Source organism: Chelon labrosus (assembly GCF_963514085.1).
Source record: "Chelon labrosus genome assembly, chromosome: 9".
Classification (NCBI taxonomy): Eukaryota; Metazoa; Chordata; class Actinopteri; order Mugiliformes; family Mugilidae; genus Chelon; species Chelon labrosus.
The window spans coordinates 23,775,671-23,800,723 of NC_140359.1; the positions used below are offsets into that span (position 1 = coordinate 23,775,671).

General features: G+C 45.0%; 1 protein-coding gene across 1 annotated transcript in view; it reads right to left on the reverse strand.

The window, feature by feature from the left end:
- Positions 1–25,053, reverse strand: part of antxr2a (ANTXR cell adhesion molecule 2a) — a 75,907-nt gene that overhangs the window by 19,728 nt on the left and 31,126 nt on the right. The window contains exons 13-16 of the mRNA XM_084551397.1: positions 23,358–23,408; positions 22,672–22,761; positions 20,335–20,505; positions 19,451–19,531 (exon numbers count right to left, since the gene is read on the reverse strand). Of these exons, the coding sequence (XP_084407523.1) occupies positions 19,451–19,531; positions 20,335–20,505; positions 22,672–22,761; positions 23,358–23,408 (393 nt within the window). The remainder of the gene's footprint in view (positions 1–19,450; positions 19,532–20,334; positions 20,506–22,671; positions 22,762–23,357; positions 23,409–25,053) is intronic.

Genomic DNA, 25,053 nt, shown 5'->3' on the forward strand with positions numbered 1-25,053 from the left:
ATAACTTCCTCCATATGAGGTTTTGCAGCACTAATAGCTGATTTATGGCAGATTAGGTAGTTGCTAATGTTGTCATTCTTCTTGTGAACGTGGTCCTGCTTTACTTCCGCCTCGAGGTGTTAAAAGGCTGAAACGGTCAGTTAATTAACGGATCCACAATTTGGATGGTTGTGATGCTGTAAATTACTAATAATTACTTGTAATATATAATAAAGTAAGTAAATCAATGGATTAATTGATAAGGAAACATTTGCAAAACGACATGGAGCCTCGGTTTGCTTTTTTAAAAAAGGATATAATTAGGAGAATATGGGAAACATCTAATAGGGCAATATGAATTTGGCGTGGAGACATACCGGCCTGTCTACCGTATATGTTAGCGACTTAAAATCTCCAAATGTCGAGTTCCGCCACGCGTGAAGAGAGGTTTCTTTCACTGCTCTTTTCGCCATCTAAATCTCGGCAGTAACTCCGATAGCGCTGTTTAATTAAGGAAGCTTTTCGGGCTCTGCAGTGGGTCAACACTCGTTTCAACTGCTGCTGCCGCCACGAGCACAAATCTGCGGCGCAATCTGCATTATGTTAATTTATTTGCATATGTTGGGAGGCCGCAGACATTCACAGTTGCCCGAAGCCCTCGTCTCAAACACTCGGTATTAAGTGTAATTATTCAGCATTCTCGTGTTGCATTAAAAAGGCTAATATCGCTGCTGTCTTCCTAATGGCCAGGTTGGTGGCTATGTATTTCATTACTATGTGCATACTGCAGATCTCAAGAGGATCTTTCGCCGGGGAGACACACATATGATGTTACATTAACTGGCTGGAGAGCATTTCGTTGCAAGTTTCCAAGTTTTTTGGGGGGAGTGAAGCTGCACCGCCCGGGCGACGCGCATGCTAATTAGCAACACCTCGTCCCGCAGCCTTTTACTACGAGCTTTTCAACACACTGTGTCGAGATTATTTTGTCTGAAGGAGAAGGCCAGCTGTCATGTTTTATGCATCCGTTTTTGTTTTTTTTTAATTATTATTATTCTGTTTGGCTTTCTGTTTGACGCTTGTTGCAAGATGCAGCTCGACTCGTGCCTCGGCTTTAATGTTTCAAGGCGTCACGGAAGTCATACGTTCACCGCAGATGCTTTGGCCTTGATTCCACGTGAGGGGACGTGACTCCGTGCAGCGGTGGAAGGAATGTGACACAGATGTGGCGCCTGGATGGAAATGTGTTTGGATGCAGACGTATTTGATATTCATTTAACTGAACAAATACGACTCAACTGTTCACTTATTTAATGGGTCTTTTTTTGCGTGTGTTTTAATGTATTATCAAAAACCACAACTGAAACTGAATACAGAATAACAACAGTTGGAAAGACTGATCCGTTAATACATTTATATGGAGAACTTTCATGATTAAATGATCTCATACCTTGGCAGGTTGGGCAGTACGTGCTCATTGAGGAGTCATTAAGATTAGATGTAAATACATCTGATTTCACACCAGTTCTCGTTATCAAAATCAGCATCTGTCATTTAAATCTTCTCAATAATAGTGCTAATACAATGAGTTTCAGCCTTGGGAGGATTTCTACTTTCAACTTTGCACCGATCCGCCACAACATTAAAACCACTCTCAGGAGAAACCGCTGGGAAACTTTTGCACCTGCCATTCATTCATGTGGATGTTACTTAGACGTGTAGCACCCACCTAGACCAGACCAGACACCCCCAACCCATAGCAATGACACTCCTTGATGGTAGCAGCCATCCCCAGCAGGATGCAGCCTGACACAGGCACAAAAACACTTTAGGAACAACTCAAAAAAACATGAAGAACACCACGAGATGTTGACCTTGCCTCCAAATTCACTAGATCCCAAACTGATCAAGTGTCTGTGGGATGATCCACAGAGGCCCCTCCCCTCAACCCACAGGACCCAAAGGACCCCCCACTAACAACACCCTCAGAAGGCCCATGTCCATTCTCTGATGAGTCACAACTGTTTCGGAGGCACAAGGGAGACCTGCACAATATTAGGAAGGTGGTCATAATGTTATGCCTGATCGGTGTCAATCACAAATAACTGATGATACTTAACGATTACTGAGCCACAGGGGACAGCTTACATTATATGAGCAGTAAATAGCAGGACTATAGACGGCAGAATAGTGTATTAACAAGTCAAGAGTGCAGGGCAGCAACTCGCCTACTTGACCTGTCTAATTGACTCAAATATTCCAAATCTAAAATCCCAGAGGCCTCTGGAGCACAAACCTGCAAATACACACACACACACGCACTCAAACACACGCATGCAAATATTCCATGCACGCACGCACAAACACACACAGAGGCCCCCTGTCCTCTTTGCTTTCTCCTCAGTGGCTCTGGCTTCATTAGCAGCGGTTTGCATCATCCCCAGCGAAAACGTCACATGTCATCAGTGACTCCATTCTTTATCACTTCCTGCGGTATAGACAGTGTAACCTTCAGAAACCTGCTGCCCACAGTTTTACGTCTTAATTAGGAGCACTGTCAGAGGGACCCGGTACACCGCGTCCCGATGTAAACGGACAGAGAGGGATGGAGACGGAGAGGGAGTGTGAAAGACGGAGAGGAGGAGGACAAAGTCAGACGCGAAGGCGGCAGACAAAGGCGGCGAGAGGGAAGGGAAGGAAAAGATGTACAGTGGGGGGGAAAGAAGAGGCAGGCAGGCAGGCGGGAGGGGGGAGGATGGGGGATTCAGAGGGTGCAGGGACCGGAGGAATGGCTGGAAGTTGGCAATGTGCAATAAATGGATGGTTTGTGGCGCAAAACAAACGACGAAGCTCAGTTCAATGTGAATAAAAAGTACATAATGACGTCTTAAGATGCAAAAAACGCACATTTCAAATGTTCTCAAATGTTAAACGGGATCAGTGCCGACAGAAATGACAGAAAATTGTCTTGAATTGACTAAATTTTTGTTTCAAATCAAGAAATATTTGATCAACGGATGAATAAGTTTACGTTCTTTAACTTTTTAGTTTATACCAAAAATCGTACAGAGGTTTGACATGTTTACAAGGGCTCCTGATGATCTGAAAGAAACATATGAAGTGTTACAGAAGCAAAGTACTTTTGCATGAAGTATATGAACACGGTCTTTATCGTCACAAAAAATGAGTGACTGAGACTCGCTAATGTCAAAATCAGTCAGGATTATAAAATATTTTTTGTAAAATCCTTCCTTTTTTCTGTCTAAAGAAAAATAATTTAATGGTTTTATGAACAACATTCAGTGGGAGCGTGCAGACGGAGAAGAAGGAGGATTTTCTGTCGAAGAGGAGCAGGGAAAGTGGAAGTTGTGTTGGCCAGTCCGCTCGGCGAGAAACAGTGAAAATCCGGCTTAGCGGCGAAAACACTGGAGACGCTTGTGTCCTCAGTTTGGGGACAGCTGACGGGTTAACACTATTAAGACGGCAGGGAACACAGGACTGAATGTGCATCTGTGCTCCCCAACAGTGGGATTGAACGCCGCTTTCCGAGGTATTCACTCTGAGACACAGATACATAGACAGACGGACAACGGCGAAGCGAAAGGGACGAGTCAGGGACACAGATTCTTTTTGTGTTTTTTTTTCGTTTCCGCGCTCCTACGGTGGCTTTATCCTCGCCGGGAGCTCGTCGGCAAACGCGGCTTTAAGATGAATTAAAGGCGTCCTCTGATGATTGCTCGTCAGCACAGTATGTTCTGGTTTAATGCAGACGTTTGTTTCATTCTTTCCGGTTGTCCTGTGATGTACAGGCAGTATGAGCTGTACTCTTACATCTATCAGCCTGACTGACTGTAACACAAATGAACAACAAACAACGGAAGGGAAACGAGCTGAAGCTGCAGAGGTGAGCTGCTGAACAGCAATGAAAGAAAAAAAGAAGCCATTAGAGCACTTAAGCATTAATTAATCTGTATCATCATTACTCAGTATAATTGAAGGTGAGACAACCTATCAATTGTAAAAGATCACACTGTCATTAAGGTTAATAAGCTGTTTTATAAACCATCGCCATTAACACCCGATACGTCTATTATAATGATAAATGGCATATTGATAGAATATGTGGTCAAATTGGCGAGGACGTGGCGAGATGAGCACATTTCCGCTCCTGACGTAAATAATGAAGGGATTTCGCGAACTGGGTCAGAGCGAAGAATGACATCCACGTCTGGAAGCCCCTCAAAGAACGTTTTCAATTAGGCGCCGCGCTCTTTCGCCAACTATTGTCACATCTGCATCTCTCGCGATCAATTATGAAACGCCGTGATTTATTCATGGGGTATCCAGGCTCCGGTTGTGAGAACGCATGGAGATTTCCACCCCTCGGACCGACAGGGCCAAAAGCTTTCAGTGGGTTCCTCAAAGGGGACGGCTGTTTAAATGTGGGTTTGCGGTAAATAAAACTGACTGAGCTGCTGATGCATTTTTAAGCGTCAGAAGACTTCAAGGATCTAATCAGGGGTGGCTCTGGGTCGGTAGGTAGAGCGGGTTGTCCACCACCCAACCAGAGGGTTAGCGGTTCTATCCCAAGAGCATGCCACACGCCGAGCGCTTTGAGTACCATGAAGCAGAAAAGCTATATAAATCCGTTTACCACTCATCAGTCACAAGACAGAATAAAAGAAAAATATGAGCATAGAACATATGAGCCAGGAAACACCTCAACCTTTCTTCTCATCTGCACTCACGTGGTTGATGCAGGCAGCAAAAAAAAAATACAAATTAAAACGTCAAATACAAATTAAAACGTCTTAAGATGGCTTTGGAGCGAACGAGTTGTCAATGAAGAGAGAGTTAATACTTAAAGCAATTAGCATAATTAAGCTCATATTAATAACTGTCAGAGGCCTGGCAGTGAAGGAGTTAACGAGGTGGAGCCGGTAATTGGATGAGGAGTGACCCTTTCACAGCCGCCTGACGGGAACGCCGCTAATTCACTTAAATGGTCACTGGCGGCGCAAAGTTTAGACCCAAAGAGGGACGCGAGGAAACTTAGACACCTTATTAGCTTAAAGAAGAAAAAGATGCTACGGGTATGTTACCGGTTTATTAGCTAACTAACGCAGTCCAACACAGCAGTCCTACCATCTGGACTTCCTTTTTGGAGGTTATGAAAGTTGGAGAGGTATAAATGCAATTATTTAATCTAATATTTATCCTTCTTGTTACAAGTTAGATGGACATGATATTAAACCGAACAGGATGGTGAGCTTTATTGAAAGCACATGTTGTAAACCTTCATGTCTTTTAGCTTGTTGTCGGCGTTTAACTGCAGAGTGAAATGTTTCTCGCTAATACCGCTAATAATAATAATAATATTTCCAGCAGAATCACTTCGTGCATGTTAAAAAAAAAAACAACTTCTATTCTGATTGCTGTTGCATGAAAACACACATTTCTTCCAGGGAAATAGTTTAAGTTGAGTTAATGGCGGCGCCTGTTCACTTTGATTTTCTAATATTATATGTTATTTAATCATTTAATATCGAGCACCTCCCATATTGTCGTGAGTATTGCTAAAATATCATCAGCAATATGTCATTTCTGTGATCTTGAAGTGTGTTTATATATATATATATATATATATATGGCTGTGAAGAAACTACTGTGGTTCTTTTAAAATAGGGGTGTCCAACATACAGTCCGGGGGCCAAAACCAGGCCACCAGAGGATCCAATCTGGAATGAATTTGCAAATTTAACTGCAAATCTTTCAAGAAAATTGACATTTATTCCTAATTTTGTCCACTAAGGGTTGTGCTGCTTTAGTAAAAGTTGTGGACCCAGAACTAAACAGCAAAATTGCAAAATTACTTTCAGGTTGTTCATAAAATGTAGATTTTCATATTGTTCTTGTTCTTCTTTGCACAAAAACAATTAGAAACATCTGAAATTGGCGTTATTTACAGGTTTTTATACTATTACGTCACTGGTGCAGCACCTTTTGAGATCAACTCGGTGCTGCTTGTGGCCCCTGAACTAAAATGAGCTGTTTTAAAAGCTGGTTATCTGCATTTGAAACTACCTGTGGGAGCTGACTGATTCATCAACCAGCTCTAGCGGAGGAGGAGGAGGAGGAGGAGAGGGCCGCAGCCGAGAGCACGGGCAGATGAGGAAGGAGGAGGTTGCCGGGGTGTGTACGGTCATCGTGAAGATTGTGGCCTCCGAGCCAATGAATAGAGCCGCGTTAGTGACACTCGGCTGCTCTGTTCACAATGCAAGAGAGAGAGAGAGAGGGGCTCGCAGCGCGACGCACACAGGAGGCCATTCAGCTCATTTTCCTTCCAGCAGACCCAATAAAAAACAATAACGGCGGAAAGAAGAAGGAGAATGATATGGTAAGAGGTGTAATACCAAAAATGAATACACGTTTAGTGACGAAATTGCTTGAGAATTAAACTGATCGTAGAATAAAAATAAAAACAAGAGCCTTTAAAACGCTGAACGTTCAGTATGAGAACCGGACCATCTGAGGCTGGGCCCCGTGTTTACATGTTTATTCATGGCGTACGTCTGCTATCAAACGCAAACATTTTAGAGCAGATCCCATTACATGTAGCTCCATGCGAGGGCCTTTCACTACATATTAGCCGGCGCCGTGACAACGTTACATTTATGTATACAAAATACGATCGGGCTAATTGAATATTCACTGTGAACATATTCCCTGCATAACATGACTCCCCGCTTCCATCTTTTTAAAAATTCAAATCGATGGGAGGAGCAGAGGGGAGCATTAGAATACATTACAGCGTGTATGCGTGATCCCCGCCCTCCCCCCCCCCTCCCTCCTTCACCCCATCCCTCCCTCCCTCTTCTATATGTCTGTCAGGAGGTGAGCTGAGGAGGAGGAGGAGGAGGAGGAGGGCTAGAGTGCACGCGACAGAGCCGGCCTCGGCAAAGCTGACGTTAACAATAATGTAATTTAATTAAAGCCAAGATCCCAGCGGTCCTCGCCAAACGAGGGGGCTTTGATTTTAATAGGTGATGAAGAAAAGGCTCGGCACGCAGCGACTCCGCCACCGCTCCAACCAGTCTGAGGGGTACTGTGAAAAAAGGCACCGGCAGGACATCAGTTCAGATTGTATCAGGCGGAGAGGAGAGGAGAGGGAGCAGGAGGGGGAGGTGGAGGTGGAGGAAGGGGTGGGGTGGGGGGCGGTGGGTGCAGGTACCAGCCCGGGCCACCCAAATACAACAACACCGATCAGCTAATGGAGAGGAAAAGACGAGACCCCCACCACCAAAAAAAAAACACACACAACCTCAGCAACAACAACAGCAACCCTGGAAAACACTTGACACAAAATAGTTTCGCAGCTGGGAGTTAAAAAAAAAAAAAAAAGAAAAAAAAAGCTGGGAGTTAAAGTGGATTTCGGCGCAGAATGGGATTTGCGGGAAAAGAGAAAAACAAGAGCTAATCCAGAAGCGGGCGAGGACAGATCAGAGCGGGAATCTTCACATGCCGATAAATGACATTAAATCTGGAAGGATATTAAAATATCCAGCAAACAGCTTGTTTTGTTCCATTTCTTTTTTGCTGCTTTAGAAGTCTTTCTTTTTTGTTGTTGTTATTGTTGGAAAGATAACTCTGACATAATATTAATAATAGGAGAACAACAGAAAATAATCTGTCTCGTCTCAATTTAATAACCTCGAGTAAACTTTTAGATTGGGCCCTGAAGGGAATAAACACATAAATTAAAGAGGTGGATCTACAGCCACTGAACACATAGCTTGATTTTATATTATTTTTTTTATTTTTTAGCATTTATTTTATATAGTTTAGTTTATTTTATGGTGAAAAAGAAAAGTTTTTTATTCTTTACGTCCCACACGGAGAACTGAGTGTGGCCGTCAAACTGCAGCTCCTTACAGATGCTCTCGAAAACCAAAATTTGACCGCATTTCCAATTTAAATACTCACAACAATAGTAATTTTTTTAGATTTAAAATCTGTTTCCAACAAGCTAGTTTCTGTAAAATTAGAAAACAACTAACGCGTTTATCCCTTTGCGTCTCAGTGCTCATTTTCTCATTACTTCTCTCTTGTTTTCCACGCATTAGGCCACTTTTCAATTTACAACTCCAACCAGTCGCCACCAACGACAATTTGCTTCCTTTTTATTGGTCCAAGAAACACACACACACCCACACACACACACACACCCACACACACACACACACACACACACACACACACACAGACATGGGGAGGGTCCCGTTCATTGGTAATCCTGTTACCAGCCAGGTCGTGGACATGGACGAGGAGAAGAGGGGAGGGAGGGAGGGAGGAGGAGGAGGAGGGGGATTAACATGGCGGTCATTATCAAATTTACAACCAGTCACACAGACATCTGCCCTACTTTTCCTCTGCTAACGTAAAAAGAACTAATCTGGTTAAGAGAGCACGGGCGCGCCTCGTAAATCGGCGGCACTCTCCGCCATAGTTAAAGCTGTCACTTCTCTTGGGGGGGGGGTGGGGAGCGGCGGCTGAATGGAGCTGTCAGCTGGCTACTTGTTAGGGCTAACAAGGCCGTCCGCTGATAGGACTAATGAGGCCCAGAGCTCGCTGCCACCCCGCGTAGCCCGCCACCACCACCACCACATCCGCCGCCGCCGCCGCCACCGATGCTGCTGCTGCTTTCGCTGCCATGTGACACATAAAGAGCTTCAAGGTGCGGTAAAAGGACACAGATGAGGCTTTATTCTCTGGCACAAATTACAGAAATGCTGTGTTAGCACAACTTTCAGTCCTCGAGGAAGAAAACAAATCTGACTCGGGTGAAGTCTGCACATTTTTTTCCCTAGCTGCTTTCGTTCTTTGTCTTATTTTTTTATTATTATTATCATAAATAATGATACTTCTAGCATTCAGATGAATTCAGTGCATTCAGAGGAGAATTAAACCTGAGATTCTTCTCAAAAAGTACGATTTTTAATATCAAAAAACGGCTTACACGGTTTAATTGTTCACTTTTCTTTACGGCCAGACTCTCCGCTGTGTAGATAAGGTTTTATATTCACACTGGAGGTTCAAACAAACCCCAATTTGGTTTGTTTAAATCTCCAGTTTCAGTCTCCATCTCAAGATAAGTGTCTGTGCTCATCTGCAGATGCCTGAACCATGTCGCGCTTTCTGTATTTTATCAAAGCGGACAAATAAAATGATCATCCATTGGAAACCGAGAGAGTCAGATTACCGCATATTTCCTGGATGAGGCTGAGACAAATTCTCCGGCAAGTGAAAACATTTTTACAGACTTCCCCCTGCAGCTGAAGTGACAATTTTACAGCGTTGGCCAGCGACGTAGCCTGATTGTCCACCTCCTTCTTCTTGAGTAAAAAAACCCACACAACACATACGTAATGTAACAAAGAAACAGCAGTCTCTTTCTCTTTCTCTCTCTCTCTGTCTCTCTGCGTGTGCAAGCTAAAAGCCACAAAATAAAATGCCTCCCTCTTTAGAATGGAGACATAAATTCAAACGGTGGCCGGGGGGTTGCATATCAAGCCCAAGCGGCGTCTGATTGTCACTCGGAGCTTTTTGTTTTTCAGAGTCAAACCGCGTCCAATAAAACCTCCTCCCAACGCTTCATTATTTGCGACGCTCTGGTTTAATTCCAATTACCCCTGTTAATTAGGGAATGTCATGCTCTCTGATCTAGGGTTTGTTTCAACTTAATGTCATTTGCCAGGTTGTTTACTTTCGATTAAAGCCTTTTCATTGTGAAACGAAGTGCTGCATTCGTGTCCTCGCCGCCGTGGATGTCCTCCCACGTGCATTACCCCGTGTTTACCCTGCATTAGTGCCGCTGTCAACTTTTTCTTTAGGCATATATCAGAGGCGCATTAGCATTCCGTTTTTTATCAGACAGCGAGGTAACAAATTATTCCTCTCGGCGGCTGCGGAGAGCAAAACTGGCCTTCTGCAATGCTGGAAAACCTTGGAGGATGTGTCATGTTTGGCTCCCGTCAAGCGTTCGGTTTAACAATACAGTTGACGGCTTTTATTAGTTAAAAAAAAAAAAAAAAAAAAGATGTTCTCACCATATTCAACGTGGCATTGTAAGAACAACACGATGAAAGGAAGCGACGTATGCGTGAAAGGATGAGTACGCGTGCATCTGTTTGTTTCTTCTCGACGATGCCGAGCAAATGTTTGCTCCGCTTTACGTACCGAGATCAAGCGACAAAAGATGCAAAAGAAGGAAGCTGCTCGACGCGTCCCGTACGTAAGAGCATGAATAAACAGTTGGCTCTACGGCACCACCATTTTTGAGCGCCCTTCACTCGTGCAGTCTTTTTTGTTTTGGTATTTTCTAAATGAATTACTGTGTGTCTTCCACATCTTAGTTTCTAATCAGGCGGCCATTTCTCCATCATGGATCTGTGATCAGTCCGTCTTGCTGCTGATGCTGTGGTAACACCGATACGAGATACGAGCCATGCAAACACCAGTTCTTAATGTTAGCCTTAAAAATCTAATAAAGCACAAGAAAAATAAGCCTACACCGATCAGCCACAACATTAAAACCACTACCAGGAGAAGTGAATAACACTGACCATCTTGTGACAATACAATGTTCTGCTGGGAAACTTTTAGACCTGGCATTCATTGGTGTGGTTGTTACTTAGACATGTAGCACCCACCTAGACCAGACCAGGCAGGCACCCCCACCCCATAGCAATGACACTCCTTGATGACAGCAGCCATCCCCAGCAGGATGCAGCCTGACACAGACACACACACAAAAACGGTTTAAGAACAACTCAAAAAATATGAAGAACGGCACAAGGTGTTGACCTGGCCTCCAAATTCACTAGATCCCAAACTCATGAAGTATCTGTGGGATGATCCACAGAGGCCCCTCCCCTCAAAGGTCCCCACTAACAACATCCTGTTGCCTCATTTGGCCCATGTCCATTCGCTGAACTGTCGTCAGAACGGTTTTGGAGGCACAAGGGAGACCTACACAATATTAGGACATAATGTTATGCCTGATTGATGTATATGTGACATTGCTGTATGTATCACAGAGGTGACAACAGCTGTACCACTGGTGTTGATACAAGCCCTTTTAGTTCAAATGTTACCTATGTCTTCAGCGATGTTGGTTTGTTTGGGTTTTCTGCCAAAGCCACCACGTAGTGATGACTAGAACGCTAATTTATAGAGCTGAGCTTTGGCTGAGCGAACGAGTGTTTCCCTTCAGTTGAACACTCAGGGAAAGGGTTTCAAAATGGCCCGCTGATAATAAACTGTGATGTAAAACAAAACCACAACAGCAACTAACGGTTGACAAATCGCGCGTTGAATGAACGGAAACGAACGCTGTAGGGAATGTAGGGAAGGAAAATCCATCTCACACAACACGTAGCTTTGGTTAAATAGTTGCCAGTGATATAAGATACAGACAGGATATAGAAAAGTAATGATTCAAAAGTTTCTTAAAGCCTCAGTTTTCCATAACTCCCTCTGATCTTGTTACAAAGTTGTTTTTTTTTCTGGCTTTTCCGGAGACGACAAACATATTGGAAGCCCCCTCCCCACACCATCAGTCAATCTCCTCTCCCACCATCTGCCATTGAGAGAAACTCCGAGAGAAACTTGAGCAAGAACATCTCCCACAAAATGCGACCCGGTGGCTCGTAATGTAAAAAAATGCAGCGTAGAGGCCAGAAAAGGCTGCCAATCCTCTCAACCGTGGTCCTGTTTGTTTACAGTAATTATAATCGTGTCTCGGAATGAACGCGCCGATTACCGATGACTTGCTGATGTTAGAAAGCTCCACGTCACACCTTCGTGCGAGGCAGACATTGAAAATGAACAGCAAATGTATTCATCCGATTTCCAGTCCAATGTTTCCGGCTCTTTTTCCAAGCAAACAATAACCTTGCAGCGTCATAATTGAGCCCTGACATGGCGAGCTGCTAAAGAGGGAGAAAATAAATGCGAACGCTCAGCCCAGGCCAGGCTACAGCAGGCAAACAGACTGTCAGAGGCCCTCGGCTTATCCCGGCCTTGTTCCTTCTTTTTGTTCTCTATACGTCGCTTTAACATCCACCCATCTCTTGTTCCCCTTTGCGCTGTCTGATGGGACCCTACCAGAGCAGGGCCGTGGAGTCCCTCTGCTCACAGTCACTTAATTAAATGGTCACACGACACAATCTACAACGTAGATTAATTAAGACGCTGTCACAGCCTGAGCACCAAACACAGGCAGGGTGAAGAGAGGAGCAAGAAGAGAAACACGTGCTTCTGTGCTTCAATATATCTTCTTTTGTGAGTAAGGCGAGGCATTTCAAAAACGAAATCTCAACAAAAGTGTTTCTTCTCACTTCTTAGTGAAGAGTAGAGACGATTATTTTCACCATTTCTTACTTCAATTCCCGTTGTATATTTATTAAAAAGGTCACAAGATAATGAAAAACTTCTATCACAAGTTTCTAGAAGCTGAAGTGATTTCTTCAAATGTCTTCTTTTTCTTAAGCGTCGTTTTGAAACTCTAAGAAACGCATTTAAACGAGGGAAACGCGGGAGATTTTAACGTTCCAAAGCCGTGAATGGTGGGAGCGGGCTGTCCACAAACCGGGGGAGGTTAGCGCAAGGGTGTCAAACATACGGCCCGCGGGCAAAATCAGCCCACCAGAGGGTTCAATCTGGCCCGCGGATGAATTTGTTAAGTGCGATAATTACACAGGAGACCTTAACTGCACATTTTTCAATAAAATTGGCAACTATTCCTAACTTCTCCGCTAACGTTTGTGCTGTTTCAGTAAGAGTTGTGGACGTAACGCAACACCAAAGCTTGTTACATAGTCTGCGAGAAGCGAGAAATTTGTTCTTGTGCTCCAGGTGAACAAGAACAAAAAAAAGTTCGTATTCGCCAGGTGATTTATACTTCACGAGAAACTCAAGTGCTGAACTCTGGAGTCCTCATAGGGCCGTCCCACTGCAGCACACGTTACACGCGCTAAGTATTGTGGAAGACTTTTCTTATTATTTTAGGATGTCGGCCGGTCGTTTTGACGACCGCGTCCGTCGGATCGCACCGTATGCCAATCTCTACCCAGGAGAGAGTAGTGGTCACACTGTGAATATTAGCATCTGGGAGCTCACAGAATGGCTGCTAGCGTTTCTGCATTTCCGTATTAACCACACCCACTCCAATTACTGACCAATCACAGAAAAGTTGCCAGACACAAGCAAAAAGTTCTGCCGGGTTGATGTTTCATGAACAAGCCGCAAGAACTCCCAAAAAAGGGCTCGCTCTAGGTGCAAGAACAAACTTCTTGCTTCTTGTGGAGTATGTAATAGCTTTAAGACCTAGAACTAAATGGAAAAATTGCGAAATTATTTTTCTTAAGAAATGTCAGGTTCTTCGTAAAAGGATACATTAATTGTAAATCTTTGCATAATATTCTTGGTTCTTTGCACAAAAACAATGGTCAACACTTGAAATTGTCGTTATTTAGAGGTTAATATGCCATCATGTTACTGGTCCGGTCCGTTTTTTGTTCCTTAAAAGTGTTGCACAACATGGTTTACACGTCACGACATTGATGCACTGCGTTTTTGTGCAAGATCATCGTGTAAATATCTAGTTTTAATGTATAGCCACTTATTTGACACCGGTAAGACGCAAGAGAAATAAGAGCTACAGAGGAAGGGATGAGGATTTTCATTTTTAGACGAGGCTGGAAGAGGTCGGGACAGAATGACGTCTTGATCTTGAGCAGCGTCCAAAGATTTCTTCAGCTTCTGCCTCCCCTCTCTGTCCTTGTTTCACCCCTTGAGCTCCCCAGCGATCACTTCATTAGTGCCTTTAAATCTCAATCTTCAACTGTTTACACGATTAGAATTTAAAAAAAGCCATATATATGTATTTTCTTAACTCGACAGCAAATATGCTCGAGCCGTACTTTAGAGGTCTGTCAGATATTACCATTAACCTCCACACACACACGCGCGCACACACACACGCTGCTCGGCCCACACGTCCCCCTGGTGAGGAACAGATGAGAGCGAGAGGAACAAATGGAAATCCAACTGGAAATCCACACGGACTCGAACGCCTGCTCTCTGTTTTTGGCTTTGCCCACTCTCGTGTCTTTATCTGTAGGAGGACACAGAGGGTTTAATGTATGGTGATGCATCATTCATCGCGCACCTTGTTAGGACATTTCGTGGACAGCTGCTTTTAGAAACCGGCACCTAGAATATGAACGTAGGGGGGCGGTGAATGAGAAAAAAGAAAAAAAGAAAAAACACACATATATTCAGCAGTGCCTCTTCAAAAAGAGCCTGAGTGAGCACCAGAATAAGGACAACCTCCCTCCCTCTCTCTCTCTCTCTCTCTCTCTCTCTCTGCCACCTTCCTCTACCTGCTGTCCCCAGTCGATCTCGGCAAAACTTGGCGGCAGATGTTGCTGTGCTAAGTTGGCTCTGAAGTGCCTCCCTGGCTCCCTGGTCTCACCGACAACACAGTCAAACCACATTAGATCTCTTTATTTGTGCCTGGGGCAAGTTCGGCGCTGCAGCTGTGTCCACCCCCGCTTTACCTTTGGTGTTGAAGGCCCTCAGGCGCTAAATGTGAGACCACAAAAAAAAAAAGAAAAAACTGTTTCACTCTCATTTTCTGTCTCTCTTCTGCATCTGCTGACAATCCAGCGGTCTGGCTCCGGGCGGCAGCACTGAGGGAGGGAGGGAGAGGGGAGGAGGTGGGGTCGGGAAAGGAGACTGTTGAGGGAGGGGAGGAGGGGGGGGGGGCGAGGATGGAAGCTCGGCAAGGAGCGAGCGCAGGGGAGGGGCTGGGGCACGGACACCCAGGTCCCAATGCTGAACAGATGTCTGCGACAACCTGCTTCCTTACACCTGTACGAGTCCTTGTAACCCCGCGGATGCAGTCCACTGAAAAATTCATGACCCTGGAGGTTTCCTGTCCGCCATCAAAGACCACTGCCCTCCCCCCCCGTCCCCCTCCCTGCTGTCTCCCCTCCCTTGACTGCTCCTCTCCTCTCTCTTCTCCTCCGCTCTGCCACCTACACCTAACCTGGACAAGTACAAACTCCCTACACACTCACTATACTAAAAAGCGAAAATGTGCAGAAACAAGTTTCAACCTTGCATATCTTCTTAAACAAGATCAGGCATAACATTATGACCACCTTCCTAATACTGTGTAGGTCTCCCTTGTGCCTCCAGAACTGTTGTGAGTCACCAGAGAATGGACATGGGCCTTCTGAGGGTGTCCTGTGGCAACAGAATGTTGTTAGTATAGTGGGGGCCCGTGGGTTGAGGGGAGGGGGCCTCTGTGGATCATCCCACAGGTACTTGATCAGTTTGGGATCTAGTGAATTTGGAGGCCAGGCTGTTTTTCTTGTTTTTTGAGTTGTTCCTAAAGCGTTTTTGTGTGTGTGTGTGTGCCTGTGTCAGGGATGGCTGCTGCCATCAAGGAGTGTCATTGCTATGGGGTGGGGGTGCCTGGTCTGGTCTAGGTGGGTGCTACATGTCTAAGTAACATCCACACCAATGAATGCCAGGTCCAAATGTTTCCCAGCAGAACATTGTATTGTCACAAGATGGTCAATGGTATTTACTTCTCCTGTGAGTGGTCGTAATGTTGTGGCTGATCATCATACATTCTCATCTTGGACAATAAGGTCTAAATCTACAGATCTGCATCCATGACGTGAGTTTGGCAGAAGAAGAATACAGATTGTCTATAATCTGGCTCCGATGAAATTTGTATAAAATTACTAAATTAACCGTAAGTAGAGATAAATAAGATAAATATATAAGACTCATTTTTGAAAGGTGGACTCCAGGAGCTATTTGTCTTGCGGGCATTAACAAGTGGTTCTTGACATTAGCTGAAAAAATAAAAAGATGCTTCAACAATAAATACCACCTGGACTTGATGACTTAATAACCTCAGTAGATGTTTAAAATTCACTGAAGCACAGAAATAATTCTGTTCAAAGTGAATCAAATCAGTTAAATATTACAGCGATTTTAATCTTTGTGGACTAAATTGAAGTTGAAAGAGACCCAGATTAAATCCCAAGATTACCGAGATGTTATGAACGTTCTGAAATTCAGCCGAAAGCCAGACGGGGGATTTAAATTAATCAGCAATCGCTTAAAAAATAAATGACGTCTTCACAAGGATTTCGCTTGGAATGGCTGTCCACTACACGCGGCGTTTGTGGCCCCCCGTTTGATTCTCTCCCGCGTCCGCCGCGTAAGGGTTTGATCGCCGACTTGAAAGCGGAGATTGGCGCGGCGGTGGGCATGAGAATGAAGCGAGCGGGCGGTGTCAGGGGCGGCCTCTTCCTCTTCTAGAGTAAACGCTGTGACACTCTGTTTACCCACCGGTGGGCCTCCCTCTCTCTGTTTTCTACACTTTCTACACGGTTTGCTCAAAGCGACCGAGGCGAGACACATGCAGGGACTTCTGTCATATTTTACACAGCTGGAGCAGACATGATATTTTTGCTTAAAACAAGTTTCGAACGACACACTGGTTGCACGTATGACTGTTTAACCCTTTAATATCTAAAGGCTCTTTTAAGGTACTGCAGGACATAGACGCCGTAACTTGCGTACGTAGCCTACACCGGTGCGAGCCATTTATACTTGTGTGCTCGTCAGCCAGTCTGGCTCGCTCTGTAAAAACGCCACCCGAACACTAGAGGGCGCTAGTCGGCGCTAGTTTTTGCCGGTCGGGTTAATTTTTGTTTCCACTTCCTGTTTCACTTTCAACAACAGCGTCTGAAACTTTTGCCGAAATTTCGTCCAAGAGGAGTCACAGAAATGTTTGTATCTCCAAACCTCATCAGCTAACCTTTCCTCGATGTGTTCCATCTTTATTGATCCAAAACAATCAATTTGAAAATTGCGGAGACGGAGAAAAAGACGGAAATACTGAAGCAGAAACACGCTACAACCAATCAGACAAATCACAGCTCCTGTGGTCTGCATCACTGTGGCTCGTAGTTAGATTTCTGGGGAGGTGAGCATCAGCTAGGGATGTGCGATATTTCATCGTTTACGATATATATCGTCAAAAATATTCCCCACGGTAAGAATATGTCATCCCGCGATAAAAACGATAAATTCCCATAGATGACGTATATATGTGCGCGACACACTCGCAGCCCAACACGTATGGAATATTGACAAAATGACGATGGCGGAAGGCGGAGCAGATATGCCGGGCAGCGAGGAGCTTGTTCCTAAACGAGGCTCCACCTCCATTATCTGGAACTGGTTTTAACCCCTTAACGCCTGAATTGATTTTTCAATTATATAAAGAAATTAAATATTTGTATTTTTGCTTACCACTCCGGCCGGTCCTACGAGAAACTAGTGCTTGCAAAAGGTAGACAGTAGCACCACTAATTTGTTCCACCACCTCAAACACAAGCACAAACCAGAAAATTAAGAAAGCCAGAAAATGCGCAAGGATGCAGAAGCAGCGTCGACTTCATCCAAAGAGTCCGGTATTTATTTATCGTCATTTTTATCGTTACCGTAATAAATACCAGAAATTATCGGGATAATAAAATAAATAAATTTTTTAGTCCATATCGCCCATCCCTAGCATCAGCTACAGCGTTAGTTGCTTATTTTAACTACAAAAAGGTCAGAAAATGTCCTCTTATTAAGTGCTTTCAACATCTGGGTGTTATTTATAATTTACTGCATAATAACAGTCTTATAACAGTGTAATAACCTTCCAAGAGAAACACAAGTGAAGTTACAGTAATGATACTACATTGCCTGTAAAGCGCAAAGTCTCAGCTTTCAGAAACCGGTGGGATTTTTCCAATGGCGCGAACCGTGACGTAATTACGGTAATCCAAAGTGCGCTCGGTGCAAACTTGCCTGACCGACGACGCTTCAGGTTTTAAAGGTGTTAGGAAGGCAGCTCTTGAGACATCTCTGTCACCTCTAGTCTGGACTAATTTGGTTAAAAGGTTTTAAAAGTCTAAGTAGTCACTTTGTTTAATGTCCTAACTATATGCCGACATGTAGTCTAGATGTCTATAAACACTCATATCTGGTCATCTTTTGAAATACAGACTGATAACCGGGACGCAGACTATGAGATTTTATAAGATCTATTTTTAACCGTGCATCTTCTGGCATTCTGAGATTTGCTAAACAGCACTGTGACACCCCGCATAGCAACTGGCCGACTCGCAGCTGGCCCACTGGCCGTGTTCTTCATAGCTGCAAACATTATTCCACTCGAAAGATTCGCCTGACATCATTTTCTAAACCACTGAAACCACTCGTATGGTTTCTGTTCACCGACTGCTGTCGCGGGGAAGACGAGCAGAACAGACCGCCACGATGAATACAAGAGATCAGGGGACTAAATTCATACACTTCTTTTGAGTAGTCTACAGTCTGCTGAGGTTTCACGTTGTAATGTTCAAAGCAGAGAAGGAGATTTCTCGGTGGAAATGAAAACCATAATTGATCACTTCCAGTGTTTCTGGGCCTCGAATCTGCTCAAGAAATGAAACGTAAATGCTCCATGAGATTCCTCTTTTCTGCAACCTCATTCTAATCTATGTAATTCACTTTTAATTTAGGCATATAGGTCCACGTCCGCAGCAGATGGTGTGGTTTGGTTAGTTTACTTGCTGCTCAGGAGCTATCCAAACATCTGGTTAACTCCGACGCGCTGACGGTTTGAGAGCAGCGCGCTCTCTCAACCGCCTGCGGGGCGTCAGGTTTCAGTGTGTCGGTTTGTGGATTCGATAGGTTTCCTCTTCTCTGACCATATTAGGTGGTCCCTGTCACGCTTCCTTCTTTGAATCATTACAGCTGCAGCTCGCATCGGCCCCATTTGGTAACAACAAACAACACGATACACGACAGCAGCTTCCTGCTGAGACTCACAGAATATTCCAGCTTTAACGCAATGAAAGAATAAATTGATGACTTAATACCTGAAACTGTGGTGACTCGTAAGACACAAATACTCACATTATGTCATAGCAGGGATTAGGGATTTTATGGAAGGTTTGCAGGAAGAGCCAAAAAAACAGAAGAAGAAAAAGAGGAAGACCATCAGCAGACTGCTGACTAACGCAGGATATTTTCTATTTATAACCCCGAGTACAATAAACTGCTCTGGTGACCACAGATGAGGCTCTGATTCATTCCACTCAGGCTATCTGTGCCACTACAAACCAGCACGAAACCACATCACTCATTCTCTGTAACCCACACACACCCTACGGTGAAACAGACTTTAATTTGCCACTTCAGCGTTAAATGCCTCTACATATTTCATTCATTGTATGGTTTGTATTTTGCGTTGCTGAAAACAAAGAATTTGAGCTGGAAACCGCAGCTGCAGCTGCACTGATGACTCCTGGGGCGCACGTCTTACCTTGTCTGCTGAGGTGGGACGCATGAGGGACACTCGGCCATACTGCCGCCGCAACAAAGCCCACAGAGCATCGAGACGACCCTGATAAAACCCAAAAAAACAGCATTTTGTTTGATAATGGTCACATTATATGCACAAAGTGTGTACACCGATCAGCCACAACATGAAAACCAGCTGCCTAATATTGTGTAGGTCTCCCTTGTGCCTCCAAAACAGTTGTGACTCATCAGAGGACGGACATGGACCTTCTGAGGGTGTCCTGTGGTGTCTGGCAACAGGATGTTGTTAGTGAGGGCCTTGGGGTCCTATGGGGCCCTTTGTGGATCATCCCACAGATACTTGATCAGTTTGGGATCTAGTGAATTTGGAGGCCAGGTCAACACCTTGTGCTGTTCTTCATTTTTTTTTTAAGTTGTTCCTAATGCGTTTTTGTGTGTGTATCCGTGTCAGGCTGCATCCTGCTGGGGATGGCTGCTGCCATCAAGGAGTGTCAGTGCTATGGGGTGGGGGTGCCTGGTCTGGTCTAGGTGGGTGCTACATGTCTAAGTAACATCCACATTAATACCAGGTCCAAAAGTTTCCCAGCAGAACATTGAATTGTCAGAAGATGGTCAATGTTATTTACTTCTCCTGTCAGTGGTCATAATGTTGCGGCTGATTGGTATGAAAGCAATAATCAATGCACAGACCTAAACTTGGAAAATCTTGGAAGTTGCAAGCTTTAAGAGCTACTATTTCAGGTATAATCAAGTGACATTAGTGCAAAATCTTCGTCTCTAAAGAACGACTCTTTAGGTCAAGATCCATAAATGACACCTCATCACTTGACTGAAATTTCACATTTGAGCCAGCTTCATAATGAGCATCACTGCAGCAGCACTCACCTTGATGGGAGTGTACCACTTGTTCTCGGGCTGATGGTTGATGTTGGAGGGCTTGGGCTTGGGACGTTTGATCATCGGCTCCTCCACGTCCTCTGGTATGGACACTATAGCATTCTTGGCCTTCTCCAGTCGGGCGCCCTCCTCCGTCGAGCCTTTCTCTCCCCAGCGCACCTGAGCAGGTCGAGAGGAAAATGACAAAGGTTGCCGCTTAGTCAGGCGCGTTTGGGGATATTTCAGATGAAGATAGGCCGTGAGAACACTGGATTTCAACTGCTTGTAATACCGGAACTGCGGCAACTTGTTAGTCATTAGTAAAGCAGCGGCTGCGACACAATCAGCACCTTTTTTCTGGTAGTCACAAAACCGCTACAATATCCCCAACAGCCAGCTCTGTTGCTCCATTCTCTTTGTCACTTCTGCTTTCCCACGCCGTCAAAAATCACTAAACGTCATTATTAAAACCTAATGACATGTTTGCAACTTCCTCAGAGCCTTGTTGTTTTCTGTTTTTTTTTGTTTTTTTTAATTACTTGCATTTCTGTCGCTCTGCCTTTCAGACCAACACTCCTCCTCCTTCACACCATCTCCACCTCATATTCATTGTCCTGGGGTTCTCAACAAAAGGCCTCCATCAGCCTTCTTCTGCACCGCCATGCATGTGCTACAAGTCCTTGTTGATCTTGATGAAGCCTGCAGAGGCTCCCACATGCTTTTTAAACATGCATGCCCCTTGTGCCTCTTCCATGGTAACGAATGGGGCTGCCTTATCGAGTGCAATATCCAGTTTACAGTTTGTCAATCCAATTGACGATGACCTGTTTGCCCCATGATTAAACCCTTATGCTACACTGGGCTAACCCTGGCTCCAGCTCTGCACTTTGTACTGGGAACTCATATGGAGACGTTTTCACAGAGGATGAGTAAAATCGGGGGAGTTCCCGGTTAATCGGTGATGAGTGAAGTCATTAACTGCACCTCCGGATTACACATGAGTTGTTGCATGTGTAAATTACACAACATCATCTTTCATGCAGGAGGGAAGGAAGTTTAAAACACACTTCCAGCTGGGGAAGAACTAACCTGCAGGACTGATAAATTATTAAAAAAACATAATAAAGCTACAGCTGCAATGAATAATTATTTCTACCCTCAGTTTAATTCATTTATTAATAACCACATTTGCATGCGGCATAATATGCTATTGTGTGCATGTGAGCGTGTGAATGCGACCCTGTGTGTTAGTTAAGCTGTCCTGCTTTTTAATTGAATTCATCACATCTGTTGCAAGGAGGAGATAAAAAAAAAAAATAAAAATCCACCGTCACATGAACGGGGAGAGGTGATTAATTAGCGACACAATTTTCAAGCTGTAGGTTAAGCCGTGACAATATAGAACAGCTTTTCAGAATCATCTCTGGGATCCGTCCCTGGCCCGACGCATCATCAAGAAAAGAGCGGGGCGACGATGAATAAAAGATACGTTGTCACCTCGGCCCGGCTCAGCCATCGTTTGAAATATTGGCAGGGGCGAAGCGGCGGAGGTGTTTTTTTTCTTTTTTTTACTCTTGAACGTGGATGCAGAGGAGAGAACAGGTTGATCCTAACAAGCACCTTGTTCGCCATCCACGGGGAGGGGGGGAAGCTTCAGATGTGGAGACGGGCCTGTCGACGGGAATCAAGCTGCTAAAGGAGGAAGAGACAGACGGAAGAGCCGGGCTTGTATCTCACCAGCACCCATGGGGAAAAGAGTCAAGCCACAGTGCTCCCAAAAGATGCTGGGAAATCCCTGCAATGCCACCGACTTCCTCGGGGCTGAGAAGCAGTAGGGGGGCTCGAGAGCGGAAGGGGAAAGGGAGGAGGAGGGGAGCGTGCCTTTAAACCTGGATTCCCTTCGGAGGAGGCCTGATAACAAAGGGCCTGCCAAGGTTTGGGAGTCGAGAAGGGGGGGTGGAGTGGAGAGGAGAGGTGGGCGAGGCGGTTGTGTCAAGTTGACAGTAGCACTCAATCTTTCATCCTGGCAACGACTTGATCCAATCAGGGCTGGACGGCCAAGGACAAGATGGCAGGACCTGTCATGTCGGAGGAATCAGTGGACTGACGAGGTCAGTCCGTTCCTCTTCACGCTGCCCGTGTTAACTCGACAAAACTTCTAATCTCACGGGAAAGACCGAGCATCAGCAGGTTTCTCTGATGATGCAGGTTTACAGAATTACACATGTCAGATATATATACATCCTGCTGCCTGGCATTTCAGTTCTCTCTGGTTAAATTTAAAAAGAAACGACGCGTTTGCTGCTCTGTTTTGATATGGGACCAGTTTGACGCTCAGATTCTGACCTCCATGCGCTTGATGCCTCCCGCTCCTCTTCCTCCGTAGTACGAGGCGTCCACAGTTGGCCACTTCTTCTTGGGCAGGTCCTCGGGCTCCTAAAAGAAAGACAAAACAGAAAATCAGGACGGATATTGACATTTATCAACTTCACCGCCCTGACAAAGGGAGGGTAGAGCCTTCTATTGTTAAATTTCCTCCCGAATCCATCCATCGCTTAACATTTGAATGGATTTCCTTCTTTAGCAGGAAAGACTCAATTACGTCATATCACCAGGAAGGAAGAGACCCTTAGGTCTTTACTTCAGCTTCGGAAAGTGATTCTTTCCGTGCATAGTATGAAAAGCTAAAACATAAATTGATTTCTGACAAATGTTTGTTTAATTATTGCATATATTTTAGATTATTAAAGCTTATTAAAGTCAGATTTTAGCATTTGACAGTGACAGAGACATGGGTCAGATTCGTATATGCTTTAATTGTTGTAGTAAGAGCTGCAGTAACACAAATGGGTGACACAAAGCTAATCCTTGTGTAGCATTAAGCTATATTCTTAACGCTAATCTGGCATTGAAGTTCAAGTATCTACCTACCAGTAGCTCTAAAGCCCAATAATTATAGGGTGATATCAAACTCAAATGTGTGACATGCATGTTTAACTTTAACGTGACACCATCATTGTGCTGTAACTCACGGGTGGTGGAGGACGAGTAGGTGGAGGAGGAGGCGGAGGGTCTTTGATGACCTGGAAAAAAAAAGCAAGAAGCACGTCAGCATGGTCCGTCACCGGGGGCGCACGGATTGCACACACGCTCAAACCTTGTCAAGACGAGCACGGGGCGAGGCTGACGGAGGGTGATTCGTGACAGGTGACTGGGCCAGACAGAGGCGTCCCAGGGCTCGTCTCGCGGCGGAGACGCAGCCGCTGCCAGGCTGTTCTGCAGCCGCAGCTAGCGCCCCGTCGCCCCACTGACTACTGATTACAAGGATTCCGCTTGTAAACCAACATCAGGGGGCCCCCGTGCAAAATAAAGAAAAGCCGAAAATCAACTTGTTGACAGGGGAGTCTTTGGGGCGAGCGCCGCTGCCCGTTTAGCTCTTAATTAATTGGACGGGGTTCAGCGCTCCCATGCAATCCCCCCAATCATAAAGTCCTAAGGAGTTAATTAGGTCCAATGAGATACAGAGGAGGAGGCTTGGGCTCAGCTCCAAGCCCTGTCTGGAGGGAAGATGAGTGGCGGCAAACACACACACAGGAAAAAAAAGAAAAGAAATAAAACACACACACACACATAACCACGACGCGCGCCTCACACCGCAGAGCAACCAGCCCGGCGGCATTGTTCATGACAACACTGGATGGCATGGCACCTGAGGAGCAGGTTGTCCACAATGTGATCCCACTCAAGGACAAGATGTCTCGACTGGGATTTTCAGATGTGCATCGCAAAGCAAAGAGAGGGCCGACGGTGACACTTGTCAGGTGTCAGTCAGACGCTTTGCATACTGATGTCCAGCTTTGCTGAAGACGCCACTGTCACTCACCAAAAACACAGATGTGGGGAAAGGACGAAGCTGGAGAGACAAGCAGACAGGCTGAGCTGATTCTCCTGAGATTTCAGGTTTCGGGAGTTGTGGCAAATACTATTGAGGGCAGGTCTGTGGCTGCCAAAACACAGCGTTCATGTCTGAAACCTTGTGAGACTTACACCGATCAGGCATAGCATCATGACCACCTTCCTAACATTGTTTAGGTCTCCCTTGTGCCTCCAAAACAGTTCGTCAGAGAATGGACACGGGCCTTCTGAGGGTGTCCTGTGGTGTCTGGCAACAGAATGTTGCTGGGGATGGCTGCTGCTATCAAGGAGTGTCACTGCTATGGGGTGGAGGGCCTGGTCTGGTTTAGGTGGGTGCTTTAATGCCAGGTCTAAAAGTTTCCCAGCAGAACGCTGAATTGTCACAAGATGGCCAATGTCATGTACTTCTCCTGTCAGTGGTTTTAATGTTGTGGCTGATCGGTGTACGTGACCATTAAGTGTTAAAAGCTTATGCCAACATTTCCGTTCGAGGATTTCTTGAAAAACTAAATATACGTGACGGCATTCAGCTAGGCCCCATGAGAAGTTTTGAATTAACTGTGAGAAAATAAAAATATTCACGCGACAACCTCGGTTCAAATCTGAAGTGCAGGCTGAGATGAGCGGTCACTCCTCTGACAAGCCCTTCCTTCACGCTAGACATCTTCAGAGTGTGAAAAGAACGCACGTCTGTGTTACACTGCCATGGCTCACCGTCATTGTTAATGATTTTAACTGTGATTTTTTTCTGGCGAGTCTCTTGTGAAAAATGCTGCAATTATTAGTCAACTAATTAACAAGTTGGTTGCAAAT